We start from the raw sequence: 25,873 nt of genomic DNA, 5'->3' as shown, positions 1-25,873 counted from the left end.
GCATCTTTGCATATCACTGATGTCTCTGACTAACCAAATTTATAAATAAACTATTTTATTTAGACACAGAATATGAATTTTCTTCATCACAAGAGAACTATTTAAAGAATTAGCTCCTATATATACATCTGCTATAATTAGAGAGTAAACCACTAGGTTTGCCTTTAGAAAAATGGCCTTTTATAAGGTATCACTCAGGAAAAATACTTCCCTACTCTGAAAAATGTAATACTAATGCTATAATGCATCGGGGGCCTTTTATAAACTGCAAGGTATAGTCATAGCTTGAAATTTCAGTCTGTTTCAAAACACACATAAAAAAGCTCAAATTTTTATATAAGCCATTCAGCTGGTAGAAGATTTTTCTATTATGATGGTCAAAGTGCCCTTTATATTGGCGCCCAAGATGTGTACTTTTAAATGTCTCCTCTTGCAGACGTCTTCCCAGAGTCACAGTGGTGTGCAGGGGATATATAAAGATGAAAGGTGATGAGAAAAATAAAAAAAGTCAACAGAGGAACTATTGACACCACTGAAAGGAATGAGAAATGAGGCTGGGTCACGCCGTAATATCCTGATAAAAGAAATCACAAACTTCAGTCACTACCTGCAGTTCTCTGTGGATGATACAATCTTCTGTTTGGGTGACTGGCTTAAATTTCATATCTAATCTCCATGTCGTGGCATAAGTTAGAATTAGCCTCTATGGAACCAAGTAAAAAATATTCATGAAGTTTGAATAGGATTCGAACACTTTTTTAGTTTTCTTCTAATAAAATTAGATTTTAGACCATGCAATGGTTGGTCTAGAATGTCTGGCAGTAAGAATCTTGACAAAGGATGTTTCTCTGTTGAGCTCTGTTTAATTGTAAAAATATACTTTTCGATTACATTCTGGTCCCTTATTTCTCCATAAACTAACATACTGTAGGCAATGAAGCTTTTATTAAGAGCTCAAATACTGTCTGATTTGAGACTAGTCTCTATGACAAACAGATGTCATGCTGTAGATACCCCCATGTTTTGTTTGGACACTAGAATCACAGAACATGACAGAAGGGAATGTGTATGTGCTCTGGTCCAATTTCCTTATTTACAGCTTTCAAAACTGAGGTCCAATGAGGCCACGTGACTTGGCTGACCTCTCTCTGTTAGCTGCTGAACTTGGACTAGAACCCAGGTCTGCAGACGCCTATGTAAGTCTCTTTGCATTACACTCCAGCTCACTTTTCTTTGCTTTTCACTTTCTACTCGAAGTTTTCAAAAGCTTTGCTTTGTCTTACCCCCATGTCAAAATATTGGATTCAAACTACACTAAGTTGAATGTGTTATCTCCTACACATTGTTCGTTTCCTTAGAGGGTAATGGCTGCAGTCAGGCAACCTGACTGTGTTCTTCTGAAGAGAGATGCCCTTCACAGAATTGTTCTTTCCTTGCCTCTGATGCCCTAGTGTCCATTTTTTTTTAAAGTGAAGTATAATTGATTTACAATGTTGTGCTAGTTTCTGGTGTTCAGCATAGCGATTCAGTTATACATATATATATTTGTTTTCATTACAGGTTATTGTAAGATATTGAATGTAATTCCCTGTGCTATACAGTAGGACCTTATTTTTTATCTATTTTATATATAGTAGTTTGTATCTGCTAATCCCAAACTCCTAATTTACCCCTCCCCTGCACTTTCCCCTTTGGTAACCATAACTTTTGTTTTCTACATCTACGAGTCTCTTTCTCAGTGAACTTGTAGATGAGTTGATCTGCATCATTGTTTTAGATTCCACATAGAAATGATATCATATATTTGTCTTTCTCTGTCTGACTTACTTAATATGATAATCTCCAGGTCCATCCAAGTTGCTGTAAATGGCATCATTTCATTTTTAATGACCAAGTAGTATTCCATTGTGTATATATGCCACAGCTTCTTTATCCAGTCATCTGTGGATGGATATTTAGGTTGCTTCCATGTCTTGGCTACTGTAAACAGTGCTGCAATGAACACTGGGGTGCATGTGTCTTTTCAAATTAGTTTTCTCTGGGTATATACCTGGAGTGGGATTGCTGGATCATATATTTAAGTCTATTCTTAATTTTTTTTTAAGGAATCTCTTATCCATTCATTCAGCAAACATTTATGAGCCTTTCCTCTGTTTGAGGGGCAGTCTCTGACATCATGAAGCTCACATTCTAGTGAAGGTAGATAAATATGCTATGAACAAACACAACAAGCAATTAATGACAATGGTTATAAAACTACAACAGAGAAATGGTGCCATGAGCTTTAATTGAAAACACCTCCTTGGCTGTGAGTCCTTAAAAATGATAAACAGCTCTTATCCATATTTGCATCTTTGGTAGGCAAGTGCTTGACAAACGTTTGTGGACTACAAGAAAGAAAGAATGAATGAATAAGAATTTCAAAGCACTAATATCCTTTTTTTGTGTGTGGTCACATGTTTTGGTTAACATCACCCAATATCAGATTATTGCGGTGATTTCCAAGTTGTTTAGAAGTTCTGCTGGCCCTTATTGGCCTACTTTCATAAGGCTTGGGTTCAGAATAAGAGCCACATGATAAACAAATGAGACTCTCTAATAATTATTGCTGCCCCCAAGTGGAATACACTGCCTCAAAACACCCCTGGGCCTGGTAAGGTTCAAAGGACCCCAGGTGACCACCTATAAGGTATGCAAAAGGGAAACTCCTGCCCTGCTGAGAGATGGACAAGACTGCTTCCAAGGTACCTTCTATCCCTGAAATGTCACGGTTCTAGGAGATTTCTGTGTGACTACAACTCATTTACATATTCCACTGGGCAGACGAAGAACAGGAGAAAAGTTCACTATTGTCAATTTCTTCAGTTTAAATTTTGGCCAAAATGAATTTCCTATTTCTCAGCTTACGCTCACTCCTAGGAAAAACAGTTGAGTCAGAAAAGCCAACATCACTGAATTTCTACCAATAAAAGGACAAAGAAAAGAGTCAAGGTTAGTGAGTCTCAACATTTTTTCAAAAGATGAGCTTTTCTTTCTAAATAATATAAAGTATTGTGATGTGAAGACTATAAGACGGGGGCAAAGTTTAATCAAAGGAATGACCCTACAGTAATGGAAATAAAGCAGAGCAGTATTTGGCTTGGGAAAATCACTTAGGGCAAAAGGCAGAAATATTTCTCAGTGTATTCAGCTCACAATGTATAGGTGGCTGTATTTCACACCCAAAGCAGATCTTAGGACACTGTGTAGCCACATCTATAGGTACCTCTCCTTCTTTCCTGACTCTGCATATTCAACATAGTGTATCTAGATTCTAGCATGAAAAAGAAAAACAGTATCTAACAAATCAGTGGTATCCTTCATTCATGGAACTAATTTTAAAAAAGCAGAATATGTCACAAGTAATTGTATGCTTGATTTTTTCCCCTGTGCCTTAAGTAGAAAAGGGAAAAGGTTCACTGAACTACAAACATCCATCTCCAGATCCCTTATGAGTAATGTTTTCCAACCTATGTCATCAGTGAGTATCATTAAACAGCATTTATTAAGCATCCATCTGTGTATGGCACTTTATAAATATTCCTCCCCTCGCCTCTGCCCCTTTTCTCAATCTACCATGTGTCTCTGTTGTATAAAATGCTAGGGAGCTACAAAGTATAATAAATAATTAATGGTAAGAACGTAAGGCAGATGGACGAGATGACCTGCTAGCATCTCTGAATCTTAGGATGTTAAATTTACGGCTAATAATACAATTTAGCACAATTTGATAAGAAAACATCAAAGCATTTGACGGGGAAAAATGAGCTCATCGTATGCCATCAACATTTTCTAAAATAAAAATGTGAAAATTAGGGACCACAGATGGACTGACTGAAGCCCTGAGTTCATGTGACTTGTACCAGATGATACAGTCTTGAAATAAATAACGTGAAAAATAGTGTGGAAAAATCACAAAAATTATGGTTGTAGCAGTGCAGTAGGGAATGGGACTTTGAGCCAAGGGTGAAAATGTTCGGAAACAAAGGACAGCCATTGTTTTCACTGAAAGGAGTAGTGTGCTTAAGGATGGGGAAATTATGGATTTTATTCTGCTTTTTCCAGTTCTTCTTTACTGTTACTATTTTTTTCTTCAATAAAAAAACCTAATCATATTGGTTTTAGAGTTGGTGATATTTAAAACACTCTTTTTCACCTTTGAAATCCTCAGGTAGATGGGAATATAATAAAAGAACACGTTAGTGTGAAATAAGCCATTGCTATGGAATTCAGATTTGCCATTTGGATTTTGTTTCAGCTTAAGATTAAAATGTCCATAAGTAGACACTGTATTTCCTAGAAGGTAGGGATGTTCTTGGAGTTGTATCTGAAGGGCAGCCAAAGTTGCAAATGAGGACATCTCATTTGCTCTGTGAATTTGGTTAATAATTACCACTGTTACCACCTGCCATATGTTGAGAGATTATCCTATGCAGCCACTGGGCTTATTCCATTTAGTTCTCCCAGGGATAACTCTCACTAATTCTCAGTCCACCCTGGGGTAGGTATTATTATCTTTCATTTACAGATAAAGAAAGTGAGGTTCAGAAAGGATGACCTAAGTAGCCTTAAGACAACATAACCAGTGAGTGCTGGTTCTAGGGTTCCAGCCCAGCGTTATCTTAACTCAAAGCCCACGTTCTTGACCTTCTAAGGTGCTGGGGATTTTCCTTGAATGGCAGCTTTCTAGATGCCTCAGAACAATAAATAAATGTACAAAGGGGACCAACACTGAGCGATCTTTTTAGCATAATAGAGAAAGAAAGAACGACCCTCAAATAATTCCTATAGCATTATGTCTGTCCCTTGGCCTAGACATGTGGCATGTATAGAATACATTTAAAGTAATAATTTCCTTGTGGCTAGAGATGGTAAGGCTGGCAACTGTTTCTGTAGTTTTAAATCTTTAAAACCAAATATAAATTTTAGTACATGGATTTCAAAAGTAATGCTATTAGTCTTTGTATTTGAGATTTACAGTCAAGAGAGGTGCTTTAAAATATTTTTTAAATGTCAAAAATATAAAATTTACAGTATTTGGGAAGGGCAGCAATGGGGGATTTAAATGACCTTCCAAGGGTCCATTCAGCATCAGGGCTAGAAGCCAAGGCTCTGGTTCCTGAACCCATGTTCTTCCCACTAGATCCCACTACCTCCAGGCACCAGAAGTGAGCATGAGATTAGAGTGATGAAAGAGGAAAAGTGTGAAGCAGGAGCCATTTAGCTAATTCATACCCAGTAAAACCTATAAATCCTGATGAGGTGAACCTAATTATTAATGATTCCTGACTAAAACATAAATCTGTAATTTCTACTATTCCAGTAATGGTCAGAATGGAAAGAGATCATAAACTATAACATACACTGATTTAGATCCATTATTCCTCCCTCATTCCCTCCCTTCCTTCCAAACAAGGCATTACTTGGCTATTAGTATGTATTGAGTGCAGGGGGACGAAAGTGGGTAAAATAACCCTTGATCTCAAGGAACCCAAACGATTACTGCAACAAGTATTACAGGAAATTTTGGATTTGTGATTTTAGCATGTTTTGTAGGCTCAGATAGTATCATGGACTTAAATATTTATCTAGCACCTAATTAAAGCTTCCTACCTGATTTAAACATGTTGATGTAAAGGAAGAGAGAGCTATAAAACACCAGCCAATGAGGACAATGTCTTAAGCCATGAGGCTCTATAGAATACAATCTTCATTTATGGGAGTGATAGCCTTGGCCACCGTTTGGGATTTTAAAAGCTCTCTGAGGTCTTCTATGAATTAATGAATTTGATGAATCATTTAATTAATTCATTCAACAAATATTTACTGAGCACGTATTACACATCAAGCACTACGTTCCAAATGTTATAAAATGCCTGCAAGAAAATGGCGCCCTAGATTTAAAAAAGAAAAGAAAAAGGCTAAAGCCCTTACTATAATGTTCTACTTTAACTGCATATACATCTGATTACAAACTGTGTTTATTATGCTGGGCCTGAATGAAACCAGAAGTCGAGTTTAAGCAGCTTTTTAATAGCTTCTAAGCTTTCTATGTGCATTCTTTCTAAAAAGCCGAATGCAAAAGCTCTCTTTAGATTTAGCAAAGACTAGGATTCCAAATTTAAAATGACATTTATCTCAAAAGTAAGTTAATATTTAATGATAGTCTGATTAATAATTGTGATTTTATGAACTGGAGACATTCAGCATGAAAGTCTGTAGACACACTTGTTCTATCCAGACTAGGGAAAAGGGATAAAGATGGACCATCTCTTTTCAAATGTTACTTTATTGTTATGTTTCATAATTTCTCCTTCAAATCTCCACTTTCTCAGTCTGGTATGAGCTTACTGGAAAGCTTTTCATTTGTGAAAAGCTGGACAAGAATTCAAGAGATCCAGTCACATGAGGACTTTCAAAGGATTAAGAGCAACCACAATGTTATCTAGATGACAGCTGTGGAAAAAAAACAGTACAATGCTTCACCTTACATATTTTACAGACTAAATACTGAAATTGTTATATCTGATAAATCTCCAAAAATGTATCAATTGGCCTGTCAAGAGCTATCATTTCAGTTTTTTTTTTTTTTTTTTTTTTGGCTATGAACTGAACTGTCCTTTGGCTGGTTTTTGTTAATGATCTGAACTGATAAGACAGCTTTTGTAAACAAGCACAAAAGTAAAGAAACCAATATGCAGAAGAAGACGAACTTGCTAAAGGACATAGTGTTGTGCCCGTCATTTTAGAGGTTAGAAAAGAAATTAAGAACAGAGGAAGGAGAGGCAGAGAAAAGGAGAGGGAACAAAAAAAGAAAAAAAAAATCCTGGTTGGGAAGAGTGAGTGTGGGAAAGCCTTCAAGGTCATATTACATAGACACTTACAAAGATAATGGACTACCTTTGTAGAATTTTACATTTTGTACAGTTCACATAAAGAAATGCCTTCGATAAAAAACAATTCCTATGGTTAGAAACCAGACATGGTGCTTTCAGACCTCTTCACTAGGAACTTGGGAGATATTCACTAGAGTCAAAACAGGCATTGGATTCCAGACATGTTTATATATGGTGAACTGGAGGACAACATTGGTTGTAAATGGATATTTCTAGAATTTAAGCCATACTACTTTTGAAACTTAGGGTTTCCTAAAGTAATTCATGCTAATAATAGTCCATGTCTGCACTGTCTCATATGGTAGCCACCAACCATATATGTCTATTTTAATTTTAATTTCTCTGTCCGACGAGTCATGTTCAAGTCAATAGCTTATGTGGCTAGTAGCTACTCTATCAGAGAGCCCAGATATAGAAATTTCCCATCGTCACATCAAGTTCTATTGGAAAGCACTGGGCTAAACAGCCTTCCTGTAAAGTTTGAGGCTGAGTATTTTCTGAAATAGGGGACAGAGAAAAATTCTATTGGAAGCACCATGTTCTGTCTGGTCATTTTATCAGCTGCCTCCACTCTTAGCAGTGATGGCCCCTGGACCTCCACTTATAAACTCTCCTCCATCCCACATTCTAGCACCATTTGGTCCTCATCAAGAAGAACGTGAAGAGTGTGTGAGTGTAAAATAGCACAGGGCCATGGCTTGGCAGTTCATCACCAGGCAAACTTGCTCTGGTCCTCCTATGCCCAATCCTGGTCAGCAGTTCTTGGCAAATGCACTCTTGGTGTTGTTTTGTGACCTACAACCTGACTTCAGTCCCAACTCCATCCATTCCTGCACTCATTGGATCAACAAATAAACAATGAGCATCAATTATGTGCATGGAGTTGCAGAGGAACCCCTGGATAAAGCAGTGAAGGAGGACAGTCCCTGCCTTTACTGAGCTGACGTTCGCACACAGGGGAATGACACTTCAGAAGTAAATTACTCACAATTAAAACTCAGAATTGGGTTAAGTGCTGCAAAGGAGAAAACAAGAGTGCTAGAAAGGTAAGACTGGAGAGACCCAGCCCGATTCTGGGAGCCCCAGGAGACACCTTTGAGCGACGACTTTTGACCTGAGATGAGAGACATGAGTAAGAGCTCAGAAAGTGGGCGGAGAGAGCATTCTGAACAATGACGTGTGCAGGTCTCCTGGCACGTGATCCCAGGGACCTGAGGGGGAACTCAAAGAAAGCCAGAAATCATAGCAACAAACGAGGATCAAGTGTGCCTGAGATGACACTGGCGGGCAGGGGCCAGACTGACTAGAGCCTGTTATGAACAACAGCTTTACACTGGTGATGCTTTGGAAAATCAAGACGGAATGTGGCAACCCCCCAAGTTAAAGATTTAGGCCTTTCTCTGAAGAAAAATGGGAAATTGTTTCAGGGTTTTAAGGACATCAGTGATACAATCAGATCTGCCTTTTATCAAAAAAGCAAAGGGCAAATGGATTGAAAGCACAAGAAGGGAAGCTAAGAGTCCAGTTAGCAAGCTTTAGTGAAAGTCCAGAGAGAGGAGTTGGTATTTGGTGACGTACAAGGAAATGGTCCTGCCCACTGTGCCTGAGTACCTGATACGACAGCGCGACCATCACACAGCTTTCCAGAGAACACACACCTATGTCTAAAGTGATCTGGACCCCGGCTAGCTACCTAAGACAGACCCATTCCTAAACTCTAAGTCCCCCCAAACTGTAGCATTTGAGCCTATGGGGCTGGGTCTCCTTTAACCCTGCCTGCCCCACCTGCCCCTGCCCGCCTAAATCTCCAAATCTTCCCAGTTCCCAGACTACCCTCCCCATGTATGGCCAGGACTCCGCCAAGAACTCCTTAAATCTAACTTCCTCCCTCCTCGAACTGCCACTTGCCCTCTGTCTCCACTCTCTCCTGATGCCATGTTTGCCTACCTGGCTGATCTCCTTTTAGGACCAGTTTATCCTGCCATTCCTGAGGACTCACTGCTAGAAAATAAAAGGAGAGAGGAGAAAAAGAACCAAAAAGCTCTGGAATCTGCAGAAAACAAACAGGTAACCAGAAACAGAGTTTAAAAGTATCTCTGGGTAATTAGTGGTGGCATAATGACCCAGCTCCCCCAACTTAGCAAAACTACAGCCCACGTGCTGTTCCTCATTCCAGAAATGTCGCTGTCACCATTTCGTTTTCAGGAGCCTTGCCTCTGCCCATCACTTTTCCTTTCTAAATAGTTCATAAGGACACATTGATTGTTTGAGCCAGGGCTCACTGTACTTGGTCACTAGAGAGGGAACTGGGGGTTCCTATGTTTGCCTTCAGATAGACTATAAGGCCGGTGAGGGTAAAGACCAATTTCATTTAACCTAGTGACCTAGAATAGTGCTCCACCTATGAAAAGTACTTAATAAATACTTGCTAAGTGCGTATCTTAAAAACTGGCTACAACTTCGAGCCACTTGGACTATGAGAAAGCAATAAGTCCTCTTAGAGAAAGAGCTGCTGCTCTGTTTCAGAAAAAAAGCATAATGGACTGTTTGGCTATTCCAGGCACGTCCCCTTGTGAACTTGCACACTGAGTCCACAGGCACCTCAGGGAAGGACAGAGGGAAAATCCTAGATGAAGAGATGTGAGGGAGAGACCAGAGGAAGGGAAAGGCCTACCAAGTGGCCAGTCTCTGTGTCTCAGAGAGATCTTGGCAAGTCTCCATGGTGAGAAATGGTGAGCACATTTCTAGGAGCAGTGACATCTAACATTCAGTTAGAATTAGTTTCCGGGCTATGATAATAATCACCATCCTTTATCCCAAAGCACTCAACCAGAGTCTGTTATCTGCAAAAGCCTTATACTAGTGATGCTTTGAAGAATGAAGGAAAATGTGTGGTAGTCTCAGAAGTCTGGGTCAAGAGCCAAAGACAGGACAGGAGTGAGATGGGGGAGATGCCATCTATAGCACAGATTAACTAGTGAGTGAATGCAATTCAAGCCCTTCCCTCCCCTCCCCCCCAATTTATTCTGGAGGAAGATGACTATAGCAGGGAATGGCTAATTCCCTACTTAAACTTACAGGTTTCATTTCTGTAAACGAGAATTGTCACTGAGATGCTCTTGTTGAGCCAGGGATGACACTCCCCAGCCCCTCTGCATCTCTGTGGACCATGTGATTAGTTTCCATCAATGGAATATAAGCAGAGCGCTGCTGGTGTCACATCTGAGTCAGGAGGTTTAAGAATTAGATGGCTTTTCAATGCTTGCTCTTGGTCTCACTCTCTCTCCATCTGACTGTTATGTGGGTGAGAAATAAACGTTTATTATGGTAAGCCACTAAGTTTAGTTTATTACAGCAGCTAGCATCATCCTAACTTATTCTGAAATTGATATCTTGAAGTCCATGCTGCCTCAACAAAAATCTGAATACGTGGTGTTGGCCACTGGCAAGGAAACAGCGAAGACCAGACACCTGGAACCCGGTTATGCCCTGGCAAAACCATGCTAACCAGAGGGCAGATCTACAGCTCTAGAATAAACGGCTGGAAAGAGCCAGAATGCTAATATGTGATGGCTCCTCACTGCCTACATCAAGGTGTTACAAGACAGTGGATGAGCTCATGAAAGAATTGGCTAGTTTGAGACCAGAAATAAGGGCAAATAGCCAAACTCTAGAAATATAAGACTACAAAGCTGGAACAAACCATTGCTTCAGGGACTCTAATGGTGATGAATGACACTGAAGAAAGTTCTGAGTAACAGACACCCATTTAGACTTCCCAGTTAGACAAGGGGACTCTGCCATGCAGCAAAGATCTAATTAATGAAGTTACCCAACCACCCAAGCCTCTTGTTCCAGATGACCCCAAAATAACCACTGGAGACACAGGTGGTTGAGACATGAGCAAAGAAATGAGGCAGGTTCAAGAACTATGAATAGGAAAGAACTTTCACGGTAGTTTAGTGGTGCAACTGACAGCAAATAGATAAGAAACCCATAACGATCTTGAGGGAAATGCATTGTCAAAGAAATTAGGAGCCTAATTTCTAGTGACTATAGAACAGTGACTATAAAACAACCTCAAGGCATCTCAACTTGTACCAGCAAGATGTGGGCCAAGAAAGTAATATAACTCCCAAGAAGGATCAAAGTGCCAAGACCCACTGGATGTAGCCATGGAAAGCAATGGACAAAGAAGAACCATCCAGAAGGTGACCAGGGCTACAGAGAACAATGAGCAAAGGAGTTCTTCCAAGACAGCAAAACCAGAGTCTAACAGAGGAATTTCCCCTGCTGCCAGAGCAGGTCTTCAGCAATGTATAGTGCGATTTCTCGTGTTATCGGCCAATGACTGCTCTATGTCTCCCATTCTTTCCTTTTCTAAATGAGAATTTTGAATGCAGTTATTCCATACCTGACCCATCATGTATAATGGGAGGCCAACAACCTGCCTTTTAAGTGTAATGGTATCTGGACAAGGAGGGGCCATATCCAAATTTAACTGGGGAGGAGGGATTTAGTATTATTACCCATAGAACCTGGACTTTAAAATGGATGCAGTGACCAAGGAGTCAGGTAGTCTCTTGGGGGTGAAGTTTTCCTACATGTAGCCAGAGAGGCAGAATATAATATAAATAACTGTTTAGCAAAATTTGTGCCTCCCTTTCCATGATAAAAGAATGGCTGCTAGCCAGGGGTTACACATTCCCCTCTGTTTATACGGATGGAGTCATGTGATTATCACACCAACAGAATGTGAAATGGAAACAAGGTGTGTCACTTCTTGGATATGCCTTCTCTGTGCTCATTCTCTTCCACATTTGCCAACCAGACACAGAGAACTCCAAGTCCCTAGTTCAGATGGAAAGAATCTGGGTCCCCAAACCACTGCATAGAACACACACAATGGACTCTCATATGAGCCAGAGGTAAACTTCTACTCTATTAATTACTGCAATATGGAGGTTTATTACAGAAGCTCAAGTTACCTTAATTAATACAATGACCCTTGAAGAAGAAAGAGGGAGGCTTCAAGCTGGCTATTATGACCTATGTTGGGAGTTGAATGATTTGGAGACACATGGATTACAAGTGTTTGCTGTGGGGTCTCCAAAGCCTCCTCCCACTCTTCACCATTCCTTTTTAAGCTACTCCTGGACCTTATTTTACCTGTATTCCTCAACAGTCTCCTGGCTGGTCTCCCAGGCATCAATCTCTTCTCCTCTTATAGTCCATTTTCCTCGTGCTAGCTCAGAAACTGTCCCCCAATAAAACTGGACCACACTACTCTATTGACCCCCACTGCTTGTCCCACCAAGTGACTTTGCATGGCACAGACACCTTTCACGTTTAATCCCCAGTCTCATCTGCCATCAATTCCCTACAACTGCCAATGTTGAGCCCCAATTACCAGCCCAGCCCTTTGTATGACTCTTCTTTGCAAATGCTGTTCCCTCTGCCTCGAATGTTATCCATCTGCCTCCTTTTCAGCCCAGAGAACTCTTACTCATCTCTTAAAAATCAGCTTAGATGTCACTTCAACTTTGAAGTCTTTTCTGACACGCCTGCATAGAAAAGGAAACTCCGACAGCTATGATCAGATTAGTCAGTCTCAAATATTGTGCCTACTATTAGTTTGTTTCTAGTGCTTAGAAATCTGCATGGTTTAATTTTGCTGCTGTTTATTTCATTTATTTAGTCAGCCTCTAAACTTACCTTCTTACTAAAAACTTAGAGAAGTCTGCTTTTTCAAAATTATGCATTAGAATTAGATTGGCTTCTTTCAGTGGGAGAATACAGCCATAATCAGTGTTGCTGAATGGGATTAATACGATCTTTTTGAATAAGTCTTCAAAAATTGTTACTATTTGGAAGACAAGGCCCAGGAATTCAAGAAATCCTACAATGTGGGTAGAAATTCTGCATCCTCCATTATTTTCACACTTTCACCAGACACACATGTAAATGAAAACTTGATTATCATCTATGACCACATTCTAACCGTGTTGTATGTAAAATCGTTTTTCATAGGAATGTTCTAGGAATATAACTACCATATTTGGAACTTCACCAAGATTTGCTCACCATTTTGGAAAGTCACATCACCCACTGTAATGCTGCTCACATTAACTGCTTCATCAATAAATACAGCACACCCACATCTGTTTGCAGCTGTAACTGTCACACTCTATGAACATATTTACTTCACTCTTATTTCAAAATGCCAAAGAGTCAGCAATATTCAGTTGAATACTTTCTCTTAAATCCAAATTTTGCATTTTAAATAGCAGGCATCTGACTGCTTTATGACATTTTTAGTGCAGTTATACCTGAGTGTACACACAGTGATATACTTGCAATTTTCATAAGCTACTTTCCTTTTATTTCTTGTTTCTATTACAGATGGAGAATTTATATCAATTTTTAAAACATTATATGTATAGACAGATTATATTACCTGTAAACATCATTTCAGGAAAGTAAAAGGGACGTTGCAAAATACTGCTTTTTAAAAGAGGGTTCTGGGTCTGACTGAATAGAGAATTGTGGCTAAATACATCTAGGAATTCAAAGAAACCATATTTCTTTTACTCTTGGGATGCTTCTGTTAGGCGGTTACTCAGTTGAACTGCCATCCTGCTCCACCAATAGAATTTACCACGTTTTGTTGTGGTTTATGAATCTACATGTGTAGGCTGTAAATGTATGATGTCTTATTCATATTTATGTCCCCAACCCCTAACTTAGGGCTTGACTCAGAGAGAAAGCTCAGTAGATACCTTCAGGATGAAATAACAAATGAGGATCCTGAGGAGGTACACAGTCCCTGGCTGTCTCCACTGAAGTCTGAATCAATTAGTCCACATTTTGCCTATACCAATATTATAAAGCTTTCTTCATTCTGCCTAATGTCAGAATCAGTTACATACAAACTCTCTCAATTTCCTCTCCTCCTTGTGGTTGTAGGCAGTTCTCTGTTCACCTGTGTATCCTAAAAGAACCCTACACAGAAGAAACAGTCAATAAATACTATTTAAATCAAATTATTCCCTGGTAATATTGCTATACATAATGGCTGTGTTTTTAGTGCTAACAGCACTGTACTTCAGGTATATTATTGATTAAAAGGGTATTTGTGGATTGGTCTAGAGATCGAAGCATCATTCCAAGTACTGTTTCTATAAATGAATGACAAGTTCTGAAAAAAACAAACTTTAAAAATTGACTTTTATGCTACAAGCCAATTGTAGGTTGAGAGTTGTCTGTACAATGTGACTGGGCCTGTGAGACCTAATATTTGTGAGAAAAATAAAAATGTTAATCAATCATGAGGCTGTATCTAAATATTTGATTGTATGGCATCCTGCAGGCAATATTTAGCCATTTTATCTTCCAACTTTAATCCAGATGGTATTTTTCACATAAACAGAAACAGTGGATATTTAGAAAGAACTTTCCTTCAAATATTACATAAACTTTTGTTGATGAAGATCTCATTAATTTATGATTTGACTTATGTTTTCATGATTTTATTACAGTTGTCACTTCATAAAATAAAAGGCACTCTAGACAATATACTAGAAAATAAACCTGTTAAGTGATTATATTCTATTTTCCATCAGTACATTGGGGATACATTTTGCAGAGGAAAAAGTGAGGACATGGGTAAAAGAAAATTATATTGCAAAACTAATCATTCTCTTATTATATGGATATATAATCTAAACATAATAAATTTAAATATTTATAACACTATATCCAAAATAATTTGTAATTAAAAAAGAACTGAAAGTGAAAATGAAATAAACTAGAATTAGAAACTGACCAGTCAGATCACGTGTGTTGGCCTGCGTCAGTCTCTGCCGTCATTGTAAGGCCAGTACTTCCTAATGCTTTAGCACTCTGATAAAAGCCCAATCACCATTTTTTTAAACGAGGACATAAATGAACTTATTTACAAAGCAGACATAGACTCACGGACATTAGGAAACAAACTTATGGTTATCAAAGGGGAAAGGGGTGGCAGGGAGGGATCTGTTGGGAGTTCAGGATTTGCAGATACACACTACTATATATAAAATAGATCAACAACAAGGTCCTACTGTATAGCACAGGGAACTATAGTCAATACCTTGTAATGGCCTATGATGAAAAAGAATATGAAAAGGAGTATATATATATATATTCATAACTGAATCATTATGCTGTATACTAGAAATTAACACAACATTGTAAATCGACTATACTTCAAAAAAATTAGCCTCTAACTAAACTACCTTCTTATTTCAAATTCATAATGAAAGTTTTGGAGTTTTCTCCTATTTAAAATAAAGTCTCTACTTTTGGCCTTTTCCAAGCATCCCCTGTTATGACAACTACGGCCTCCTCTCGTGGCGGGATATAACTCCAAATAAATCTAGGAGCTACAATCATCTTTTCTTATTCTGCCAGGGATCACGTTCCTTGATACTTAATATCATAGTAGGTAATTGGAGCCAGAATGCCTGGGTTCAAGTCTGATGGTATCATTTACTTCCTCTGTGACTTTAGACAAGAAAAGTCTCTGTATTTTAACTTTTTTTTAAATAACATTTTTTATTGAGTTATAGTCATTTTACAATGTTGTGTCAAATTGCAGTGTAATTTAACTTTTATATCTATATAGTGAAGAGTATTAGTGAGAGCTGCCTCATAGAGTGGTTGTGAGAATTAAAACATTTAGTATTTGTAAAACATTTAAAAAGTAGTTGGCTCAACGGTTCATCATAATAATAATGAAAATAAATTTATTTTATTTACACAAATAAAATAATAATGTAAACGTTACTTATAAGAAACAAAAATAATGTAAATATTACTAGTAATGCTTTATTTAATTTAAAATTTAAAAATTTTAATGAAAGTTATTATTATTATTGTTTTCTAGTAATTCCCCAATGCAGAGACTGTGACAAATTTTCATGATCCTCTTCCTCAATCTGCCTTAATTAATTTATGAAGTATGAAACTTGAATGTATTTCTGTTAGCAGGAAATCCCTGATTTTGAAGCAGACACATGATTCTCCTATTAGTTATTCAAGTTTTACTCTCTATATTGTAAAAAATCCTTGAGGGGCAGGGATTATGTCTTCTATCTCTTTTACGTTGGTTATACTTTAATCAAGTACCCTTCTAATACTTGCTTAATGAGCAATGAATGAATTAATGAATGAGTTAGTGAATACATGGCCTTAAACCAGACAGTATAGACAGGTGCAGTTCAGCCTACAGGAACAGGCACTTTTCCCTTAAAGGTGATACAGTTGGGTCCGGCTCACAGAGGCCATGGAGACCCTAGTCTCACACACTTGACCTTCTGCCAGACAGCCTGGACTTGCAGTGAAGAGTCGGTGGGAATATGTATCTAAGAAGCTGAAGGAGGAAATAAGCAATGAAAAGAATGGGCTACCGATCTGGAGTACGAAGATACTTGTAGTAAAGCATTAAAAATTTTAAGACTGTGCTGCTCCATAAAGTTTATTTTATCACTTTGGGAGTAACAAGGTGATAAACTTTTACCTTAAAAAATACTCTGGACTTAAAAAATACCGTATGTAGTGCATGTGTACTCTCCAATCCTCTGAAGCGCTTATGAGAATAATAGGTTTCCGAGTTTTATGTAAAATCCACCTGACAAATATATGCAAACCTCAAGTAACATTACATTCTGAAGCAAACAGAAAGTCTTAACCTTATATGTTTAAGTTAAAATGTACACGAGGAGGTGTCCCATCAACTCTAAGGATGTTCCTTAGGAATCAGTCTCTAAAGGATAGCAAATTTCAAGGAACTAATTACTTTCTTACAATTTGTCAAGGAAAAAATGCATTAGATCAGAATAAACTATGTCTTGTAGATTTCCTAGATTTTACCAGTCCTTTGGTTTACTTTCACAATACACACACATACATGTAAACCAGTCTCTCTAGAATACTATTGCAAAATGCTGGATATAAATTCAAGAAAAAAAAATTTTTTCAATGCTTAAAGAAGATTTTGCACAGATACACAGACAGGTAGCAAAAAACCTGCACAAATATGCTTTTAAGTTGCCAAGAAACATGACTGAAAGCATATCTTGTCATTTCATCTCTCTGGCAGTCTCACTTTTGTTACCACACTAGAGATTAGAAGGGTGAGTTCATGTTCATAGTTGCCCTACAGTGTCAACAAGGAAACTTTAAAAGCCAGATGAGACGTTGGCTAAGGTAATATTCACCCATCCCATCTGAATATTCAGCAAACATATATGACTGGAAAACTGAACTGTGGGATTTGGAGAAAAGTGCGATTGGAAATAGTTTCAACAGATGCCTGGATTGATTCTATTTAGAAAAACACAGGAGCAAGAGAAAAGAGAGGGACACTAGAATTCTCCAAATGGCAGGCAATAGAGTTATTTTCTAGAAGCAGGGTGTGCATTTGTGTATGAGGGAGGTTGGGGAACACTAACGCAGAGAGGGAAAAGTGAAGGTTAAAAGGAGGAAGAACGCAAAGAGAACTGCCAAGTGATTCACTCCTTTCTCCAAGAGTCTGAGTCGTGCCAGACAAGGCAAGAGAGTGCATCAGACACAATTCTATTTGTGATAAACAATTGGTCTGAACCTGACAGCATGAGGGAGGGGACTGTACTATTTACTTGGTGGAGGCATGTTAACTCTTTTAGAACATGAGGTTACTTTTCATTCCCTGGAAGAATCATTTATACAATGGACCCTCCAAATTCTCAGAAAGTCTATGTAGCCACACAAGTAATCACGTATTTACGCCTTATGTTAAAAACCCCATCTCCAGCAGCACAGACACGTGCGCAGTGTGCCAAATTACTGAACTGTTTAAGCTGTGATGAATTTAAGAACCAAGAACTCTCTAGTCCAGCTGACCATAGATCTTATATCTGTTACATGTAAGCTTCAGACAACTTTACATTTATTGATACACGCGTGTACACACACACACCCCTCTAAAGAATGAAATAAAGTAAAACTTTATAACTACATAATTTTTTGAATGTTATTAACTTTTTCAAAATCTTTCCAGTAAGTTACTCAGTACTGACAAGTTAGACTTCTGATTTTTGACTGGAATTTCTCTCTCTCTCTCTGGTTCTATGAAATGTGATATCTCAATTGATGGTTTTTTGGTAAATAAACCGAGAGACCTCTGTCCCACACAATACTACATGGTTAAAAGCAAAAACAAATCTCTACTTTTCCTTTGAGTTGAGCTTTAAAAAAAATCAGATTCCCAACAAAATGCAAAAACGCATCAATGCAAAAACAGAGATGTAAAATGCTATTTAAAATACTGACATTATTGCATAACTTGATGAGAAGGAATGCTGAACCTGCAATGAAATGAACCCGGTGTACATCTGTGCATCCTACATTTTCAGTGTAACCTATTATTATAACACTTATGCAGTCATAAATGATGTATACATGGCATGTCTGGGCATACTGCACACTGAGAATTTTTATGAATGAATACACAAAAATGCTCATAATTCTAGAAAATGGAAAGCATCATACTATTTTGAAAGCGGTCTTTTAAGCCCTGGAAGCAAACAATGAGGTAAATGGTCGGTGTCATTTGGTGCCATTCAGGGCAACTGTATTCCCAAGTCCCTAGCAGAGTGTGTTGGAAACAGCCATGAAGCTCTTTCCTTAGAGACTCGTTCGTTCTCTCTCTCTGAGGAACCGTGCGCTACAGAACGGAGACCGTGCACCGCTTGGAGAACAGAATGCATGCACGTCTCTTGTGTTCTGAGGACTGTTCATACATCAGAGACATCACACTCCCTAAATCCCGTCCCACAAGTGTGTGCATGTGAGTGTGGCATTTACCAACAAATGAACAGAAGGCAACACGAGCTCATCTCCTAGAAATAACATTTCCCATCCCTTCCCAAGCAGACTGCTTGGAAGCTTTTCGGGGGGCTGACACTTCGGCGCCTTCCCCACGGGGACGGAGCCTTACATTAATAACCCTCTCAGGGTTAAGTCAGCTTTGTCTATAAGCCCACTCAGTGCCATATGGCAGTTTCCAATTCCTTTAGCAACTCAAGTCTGGCTAGGCTGCCCGCGATGATGCATTCTTAAAGGAAGACCCCTTCGGAGAGCAGCAATGCCCCCGCCACTTACCTAGCTCCCACAGACCCCGCTCAGCAGGCAGCACGGGCTCGGGCGCCACAAAGGGCTGTGGGATTCCCCGCTCCCTCCGGGGCTCCTCTCCCCGCGATGGTCCCCTTCGTCAATGATCTGTCGCTGGAAATCCCCCTCCCCTCCACGGAGAGGAGGGTCTCCCCGGCTGGCTGGAGCTCCTGGCGTTTCCCCCTCCCCTCTCTTCACATCCCTGACTCTGGTTCACGGTCTCTAGTAGGAAGGCTCAAAAAAAGAGGCGGCGGGAGGAAGCTAAGGCATCCTTAAAAAGAACAATAATCTTCATCGATGTTCACCCCCTTCCCCTCGCTGTCCCCCATCCCCCTGCCGCCGCCGCCGCCCAGACCGGAGAGGGCTGGGATAGAAAAGGAAAAATCAAGCGGGGCTGAGCTCGCCGTGCGGAAGGAGCCGGGAAGGCGAGCCGCGCCAGCCGGGGAGTTGCCGCTCGCTCGGGCGGCCCGCGGCGCGGCGGCGGCGGCGGCGGCCGGTGGGGGCGGAGGGCGGTGGGTGCTTGGTGGGTGTGTGTCTGTGGCGGAGCCGGGCAGAGGCTGGGCGCGGGAGGCGAGGCGGGGCGCTCGGGGGCGCCGGTTCCGGCGCGCACACCCGCCCGCGGCCACCCCACCTCGCGCTCCGCCTCCTCCCGCGCTCCGCGCACCCGCGGGCTGGAGCGAACGCCGCCGCCGCCGCTGCCTCCTCTTCCTGGGCGCTCGCGGTTCTCGAGGTGGGCGGCGGGGCTGCGCGGCCGGCCGGGCACCGCCAGGGACGCCCGGGCTCGGCCTCGAGGCGCGGGAGCTGTGCGCTCGAGCGGGGACAGCGCCCCGGTGCCCAGGGCGCGGCCGGGGCGCGGGCGGGAGGGCACCGCCCACACCTCGCCGGGCGCCTCCCACTCCTCCCACGCGCCCGCCGCTCCCCGCGGCCCGGGCCTGGCTCCACACCCACCTGCTTCCCTCCGCGGCTCCCGCTCTGCGGAGCGGGAGGGTCGCAGCCCCGCGGGCGCCGCGCACACGGCGGCGGGGAAAGCCCGGGCCGCCCCGCCTGGATGCGCTCGGGCGGCTTCGCGGGATTCCCTGGGCCCTTCTGCTCCCAGCTGCTGGGCTCTCCTAGCCCGCCCCTACGTGCCCCTGACCCCGGTCAGCTGCTCACCCTGGGAACCAGAGCGAGAGACCGCTCCTGAGTGATGGGGCCTAGAGTTTTCTCCCGGGGAAGGAGTGCGGGGATAACTAGGGGCGCAGATAGGACCTGACTTTCTTCCTCCCACCTCCAGCTCCGCTCGGGGGCCGTCGTCAGCCCCAGTAACCCCGCTTTCCTGGGTCTGAGGGAAAAGCCGGGTCGGTAACAGCCTTAACTCTTGCTTCCCACGGGGGCGCTATTGATACTCTGGCTTGCTTTCTTTTGCCCGCTTTCCCTGCCATCCAGAGAACTGAGCCAAGTTCCTCCTTGGCGAGGCCACCAGATGGACACCCAGACCTTTCTCCACCTTCAAGTCAAGGTAAAGACAGGATAAACTTGAATAATAACATCATTGGGCTCTCCGGGTTCCTGACCTATGTGCTCCTTAACAAGAACGAGGTAGAGACAGCCAGCACAGTTACAAGGGCTTTCAGGAAACCAACGTAGCTTGAAACCCCCTTTTAAAAAGAATGTAGGCCATGGCAGTATTTTTAAAGCTGGAACTCCTGAGTTTCTTTAGGTCGGGAAAGATGGCTATGGAAGAAGTCTAAATACACTCAATTTAAAATATCTCATTTAATTCTTTCTTCTGTTTTAGCCCTGACGTACACTGGGATGCGCTACCATCTAGGATTCTCTACACTTTGACTTCCCACCTCTCCGCGGACCTTACCTTGTGCTAAGTGGTTTTTTCCGAGGTGCTAGATGTTGGGCGGGATGACGCCATCGCCCAAGACCTGTGCTGGTCCTCTGCTGTCCTCCGGGCATCTCAAGTACTTCTCAAGTACACTAGGAGAAGGAAGAGGACTCCCAGATCCCCAAACCTTTATCGCCAACTCCTGACCAGTTTCCAAGACTCAGCTCCACATTTCGAGGGACCTGCAGGACCTTGCGCCTCGCCTCCAGCCTTTCCAGTGTCGTATAAGTACTTCCTGCAGGTTACTCTTCCCCGACTGCACCCTGACATAACACTTCCCTGTTCATGAACGTTCCCTAGCGTCCCCATTCCCTACTAAACAGTGTCTGCTGATTTCTGTGCACTGCACGCCAGTCTCTCCTGGGATGCTCCTCTCCCAGTCTTAGGTCTAAACCATTCCAGCACTTCAAGGCCCACTTCAAACTTGGCCTCCTCCGTGACCCCTCCCTTTTGTCGTACGTACGTAGTACGTGGTCAGAGCTACCTTTTAAAAGACTTACCGCCTTCCGCGCCCTACTGAATACATGTGCTTTCTATGTACAAGCCTTCCACTTTAAATGTTTCTCCAGGGTGGATTCCATATCACTTTGTTTGCATTTTTTCCCCTATAACCCAAATCCAAGCACTATGAGATACCTATTCATCCAACAAATATTATTTTGCAACTTTTGTCAGGCACTCGGTATTTGTTAAATGAATGGAATTTACAAAATATTTCGTCTAGAAAGACTGCTTAAGATTCATTTTTAGGGGGCAGGGTATAGCTCAAGTGGTAGAGCGCATACTTAGTACGTAGGCGGTCCTGGGTTCCATCCCCTGTACCTCCTCCAAATAAAAATAAATAAATAAACCTACTTACCTACCCCTCATGAAACAAAAGAAAAAAGAAAAAAAGATTCATTTTGAGGTGTGCCTAATGTAAAGTAGTATGATCTTTCACACATTTTATGGGTGGTGAAAAAATCCCCTTACTTTCCTGGCCCACATCAACATCATTCATCACCTTCAATAAGAATTTAATTATTTGACAAGTATTTGTTAAAAATATTTTTTATTTTAAATTTCCGTAGGAGTTTAGAAATCTAAATCCATTTTCTTACTAAGTGGTCATAGGTCAAGAGAGCAAATTATCTATCGTGTAAAACACTGCTGCTATCTCCACTAACAGGAAGTAGGGTGCTAGGACCCATCATGCCTGAGTCTTGTCTGTAAGCATGCAATGATACGGAAAACAATCTTTGGAAATAAAATCTAATTCTACTTACTAAATTACTCATAGCTCAAATGGATTACAGAGAATAACCTTAATATACACTTTTTTTTTGAAAAGCTGAGTTCTCCATATGCACAGCTTGAATTCTGGATGGCTGCTAAGGCTCTTGTGTTGATTATCACCATGTGGTTTTACTGTCTTAGTGTTTTGTATTTTTTGTATAATTATGTATTTTTTAAATTATTCTCCAAGGAAAAGATCAAAACGATCTAGCTGAAAAGTTAGACATATTTTCACATTGCTTCTTAAGCCATCTTTTTTTGACCTTTATTAACGTTTATGAAAATGTTCCTTTTGCTTGTATTTCAATTTCTCAGATTTATCATGAGATGAAATCATGTTAATAATAAAGGGAAGAAATATCTGTTTACTATGTCAAAATGCTTTCCTCATAACACTTGGTAAAATAAATCACTTTAATATAAGGTTAACCTGAAGTAATCTTATGTGTATCATAAGATCAATTTAGATGAACAATGTATTTCCTCATACATCACGATGCTGGTATATTGGAATATTGATGTATATACACACAATATCGAGAAAAATAGATTTTTGGTAATTTTTGTTGAATAAAGTATCTGAAAAATATTTAGTATAATCTGAATAACATAGTTACTGACTACACTTTAACTCACCAACTGGAATTTTCATTGGCGAGTTGACTTACAGGAAGAGCCTGTATAGATGAGAATAAAGGAGAAAAGGCTGGAGGATGAACATTTTTTAAAATGTTAAAAGGAGAGGGGGAAGAATTTGCAAACTTTTGGAGACTAAATAATTAGAATTTGATTTAAATTGATTTAAAAAGTCAAATGGAAAGAAGTGTATATAGCATATTGAGTTAAACCAAACAGAAATAAAAGCGAATTTAGAGGAAGAGTCTTTAAAAATGATGTGAACTACATTAAAGGAAAAAATACAAAAACATAAATTTTGTGTGTGTGTTATGTATTCTGGAAGGATGTATGTTAATAAGCTACAGGAGTTATCTTTAAGAGTTGAGAGGCAGGTTTTGTTTCATTTGGTATAACATGGATATACCCAAAGGTGGGTGAATATTAATCTGCAAACATCAGCACCATGAGGACACTAGGCTTTTCATTATTAACCAAATATATCCATAGATCAGGGCTACACTTTTTTTTTAAATGGAGAAAATACTGTTACGATGCTCATCGTCATATAAGAAAGCAGCCACTGAAGAGTGATTAGGATTTACCACATTTTTAGACTTAAAGTGCCTTCTTTTTCCCTTTTAATTGAAAGTGTAGGAAAGCTGGGCAATTTAGAGAAACTCACAGAATCCTAGCAGCCACTGAAATCCTATACTCGTACATTGCAGTGAAGGCTTGAAAAATAAATGAGCTGTTTGTGTGTTCTTCATTGAGGAGATAAGTACTATCTCACTGATTCTTTTGAGTTTTGTTGAGACAGATTTGGCTGCCCTTTGAAGATTTAAAGTAAGAGATAAACTCCAGACTGACTGTATTTGTATTTTTTCTTTAAATACAGTTCTTGTACTGAGCATGAACTTCTTGGAAAATGTCAAATGCTTAAACATATATATATTTTTTTTTTTTTGGTATGTAGTAGCAGAACTGTAAGTACTGTGTTTGAATCCATCTTTAGAACTACTTCCCTAGGTTTCTAAGCAACCTAATTTTTTCTTAGGAATCCATGAGGTTGAGGGTAAAGAATTTCTTGGGCCAATTAACTGGAAATTCAAAAAATACTCTGCATAAAAAATATTTAACTACATTTTTCCAGGACATGGTAGAGCAATGATTGGATTCCTAGTCAGATCTGAGTTGCATCCCTGTTACATATTTGTGCTGTGTAATAACAGGTAAATTTCAGCAAGACACTACAGCGTTAGGCACTGGGCTAAATTCTTTACTGGTAGTGGCTAATTTAGTCCTTATAATGGCTCTTTGAGGTATATACTATCATTATTATTCCAGTTAATAAAAGAAGTGACTGAACAAGAGAAGATTTAAATTATTTGCCCGAAATCACACTGTCAGAATTAGAATTTGACCTAAGACATGTGACTTTAAAATTTTAAGCTGTTTCCCTCTACCTCATCCCACACTGATAACATCTTTCTTCCTGTTTCACAGGTTGTCTCCAGTTCATGTGGGGAAATAATGTATAAAATATTATTTTTAATTTTTAGGATGGAAATCTGGCTAAGATAAATGTAGAAGTGGCAAAATACAATCTATGAAAAGAAAAAGAGAGAAGATAAAAGAAAGGAAAAGGAAAGAATTTGTTGTTGGTGTTTAAGGGGGACGGAGGTAGGACAGGCAACTTTTGTTCTTCCAACAGGTAGACTGATGCTGATCCACCCACCCCACTCACTAATTTTTTACAAGTCATTTGTCTGAGATTTGATCTGTCAAGCTTGGGCACATTTGGGGTGAGGCATGTTGCCATGGAAGAGGATGAAGGCTTTCAGGCTTCCACAAGGAGATATCTTTGTGGATCACAATCCACACAGAAGGCCAGAACAGATCCTGATTATGAACGTACCACCTGCACAGTGGATCAGAAAGCTTCTACGGCTCTTAGAATAATCTGGGCTTTGGAGAAGTAGGAAATGGATAATCTCCAACAGTGGAGGAAATAGCAACCAGTCACAAGCAGAATTGCCAAGTGGACCTAGGACTCAACAAAGCAATTGGGTTTAAATTGTGACAGATACTCTAAGAGTGCCTTTGTTTGCTTCTGAGAAAGAAGCCTGAACTGACATTACATTCAGCAGAGGCATATTTCCAAAAGGGCCGCTAATTCTCAGAATGACAAAATAGTAATGCTGCCATGTTTCTTGGTCTTCCTTGTCCTTGCAACTTTCAAAACCTTCTTTGCAGTACTGAGTAGGAATATTGATCGTTACTAGAATACATAGCCTGACAGTTATCATTTCTCAGTACTAATTAAAGTTGCTTCAGTGTTTTGTTCTCAACAAAATATATTGTGGTAATAAATATAAAATCAAAGCTTTTTTTTTAAAGCACCCTAACATTGTATATTCAGTAACATTATATCAAGAACTTAACATAGTAAATATTGAAAAGTTTTTAGTATTAAAGATGACTGGATGTGAGTAACTAGTTAAAACTGATAAACACAGATCAGAAGACAGATATAAAAATAAGCACATTTTGCTTAAAATATGCTAAAGAAATAAAAGAATGATATTTTTCACTAATGCCAACCTTTGCTTATTTACTACTAACAAATTGCCCATTTATGGAATTAAATATATGTGCTAATTTTAGCATTCAATATTTTACTTCATATAATATGTTACATATTTTATATATATATATATATATATATATAAAATTTGAAGTTAAATATTGTCATTGTGCATCTTAGATGTTTGGTTCTGTTTATTCATCTCCTCCTTTTCAATTAAAAAAATGAAGACTTCTTTTAACAAGCCCTGGTATATATTTTAGAACACAAGAGCAAGTGATTTTAACTGGAATTAAAATTCCAGAGATGAAAATTTTGAAAAGACTATTTTTTACTTACCCTCACCCCCCACTTCTACTCTATGCATAGCTCAACCAGGCCCAACTAGATGTC

General features: G+C 39.9%; 2 protein-coding genes across 2 annotated transcripts in view; one reads left to right on the top strand and one right to left on the bottom strand.

Moving 5' to 3' along the window:
* Window positions 1–19,589, bottom strand: part of KCNB2 (potassium voltage-gated channel subfamily B member 2) — a 344,982-nt gene extending 325,393 nt beyond the window's left edge. The window contains exon 1 of the mRNA XM_031441471.2: window positions 19,119–19,589. The gene's annotated coding sequence lies outside the window, so the exon portion shown is untranslated. The remainder of the gene's footprint in view (window positions 1–19,118) is intronic.
* Window positions 19,425–21,771, top strand: LOC116149636 (homeobox protein engrailed-1-like). The gene is made up of 4 exons (XM_064480796.1): window positions 19,425–19,639; window positions 19,674–19,857; window positions 20,553–20,625; window positions 20,905–21,771. The coding sequence occupies exons 1-4, from the start codon at window positions 19,425–19,427 to the stop codon at window positions 20,952–20,954; spliced, it is 522 nt and encodes a 173-aa protein (XP_064336866.1). The 3' UTR covers window positions 20,955–21,771.
* Window positions 21,772–25,873: the final 4,102 nt, after the last annotated feature.

This window comes from Camelus dromedarius, chromosome 30, assembly GCF_036321535.1.
Source record: "Camelus dromedarius isolate mCamDro1 chromosome 30, mCamDro1.pat, whole genome shotgun sequence".
In the NCBI taxonomy this organism is placed as follows: domain Eukaryota; kingdom Metazoa; phylum Chordata; class Mammalia; order Artiodactyla; family Camelidae; genus Camelus; species Camelus dromedarius.
This window is presented reverse-complemented; position numbering and strand designations above follow the sequence as displayed.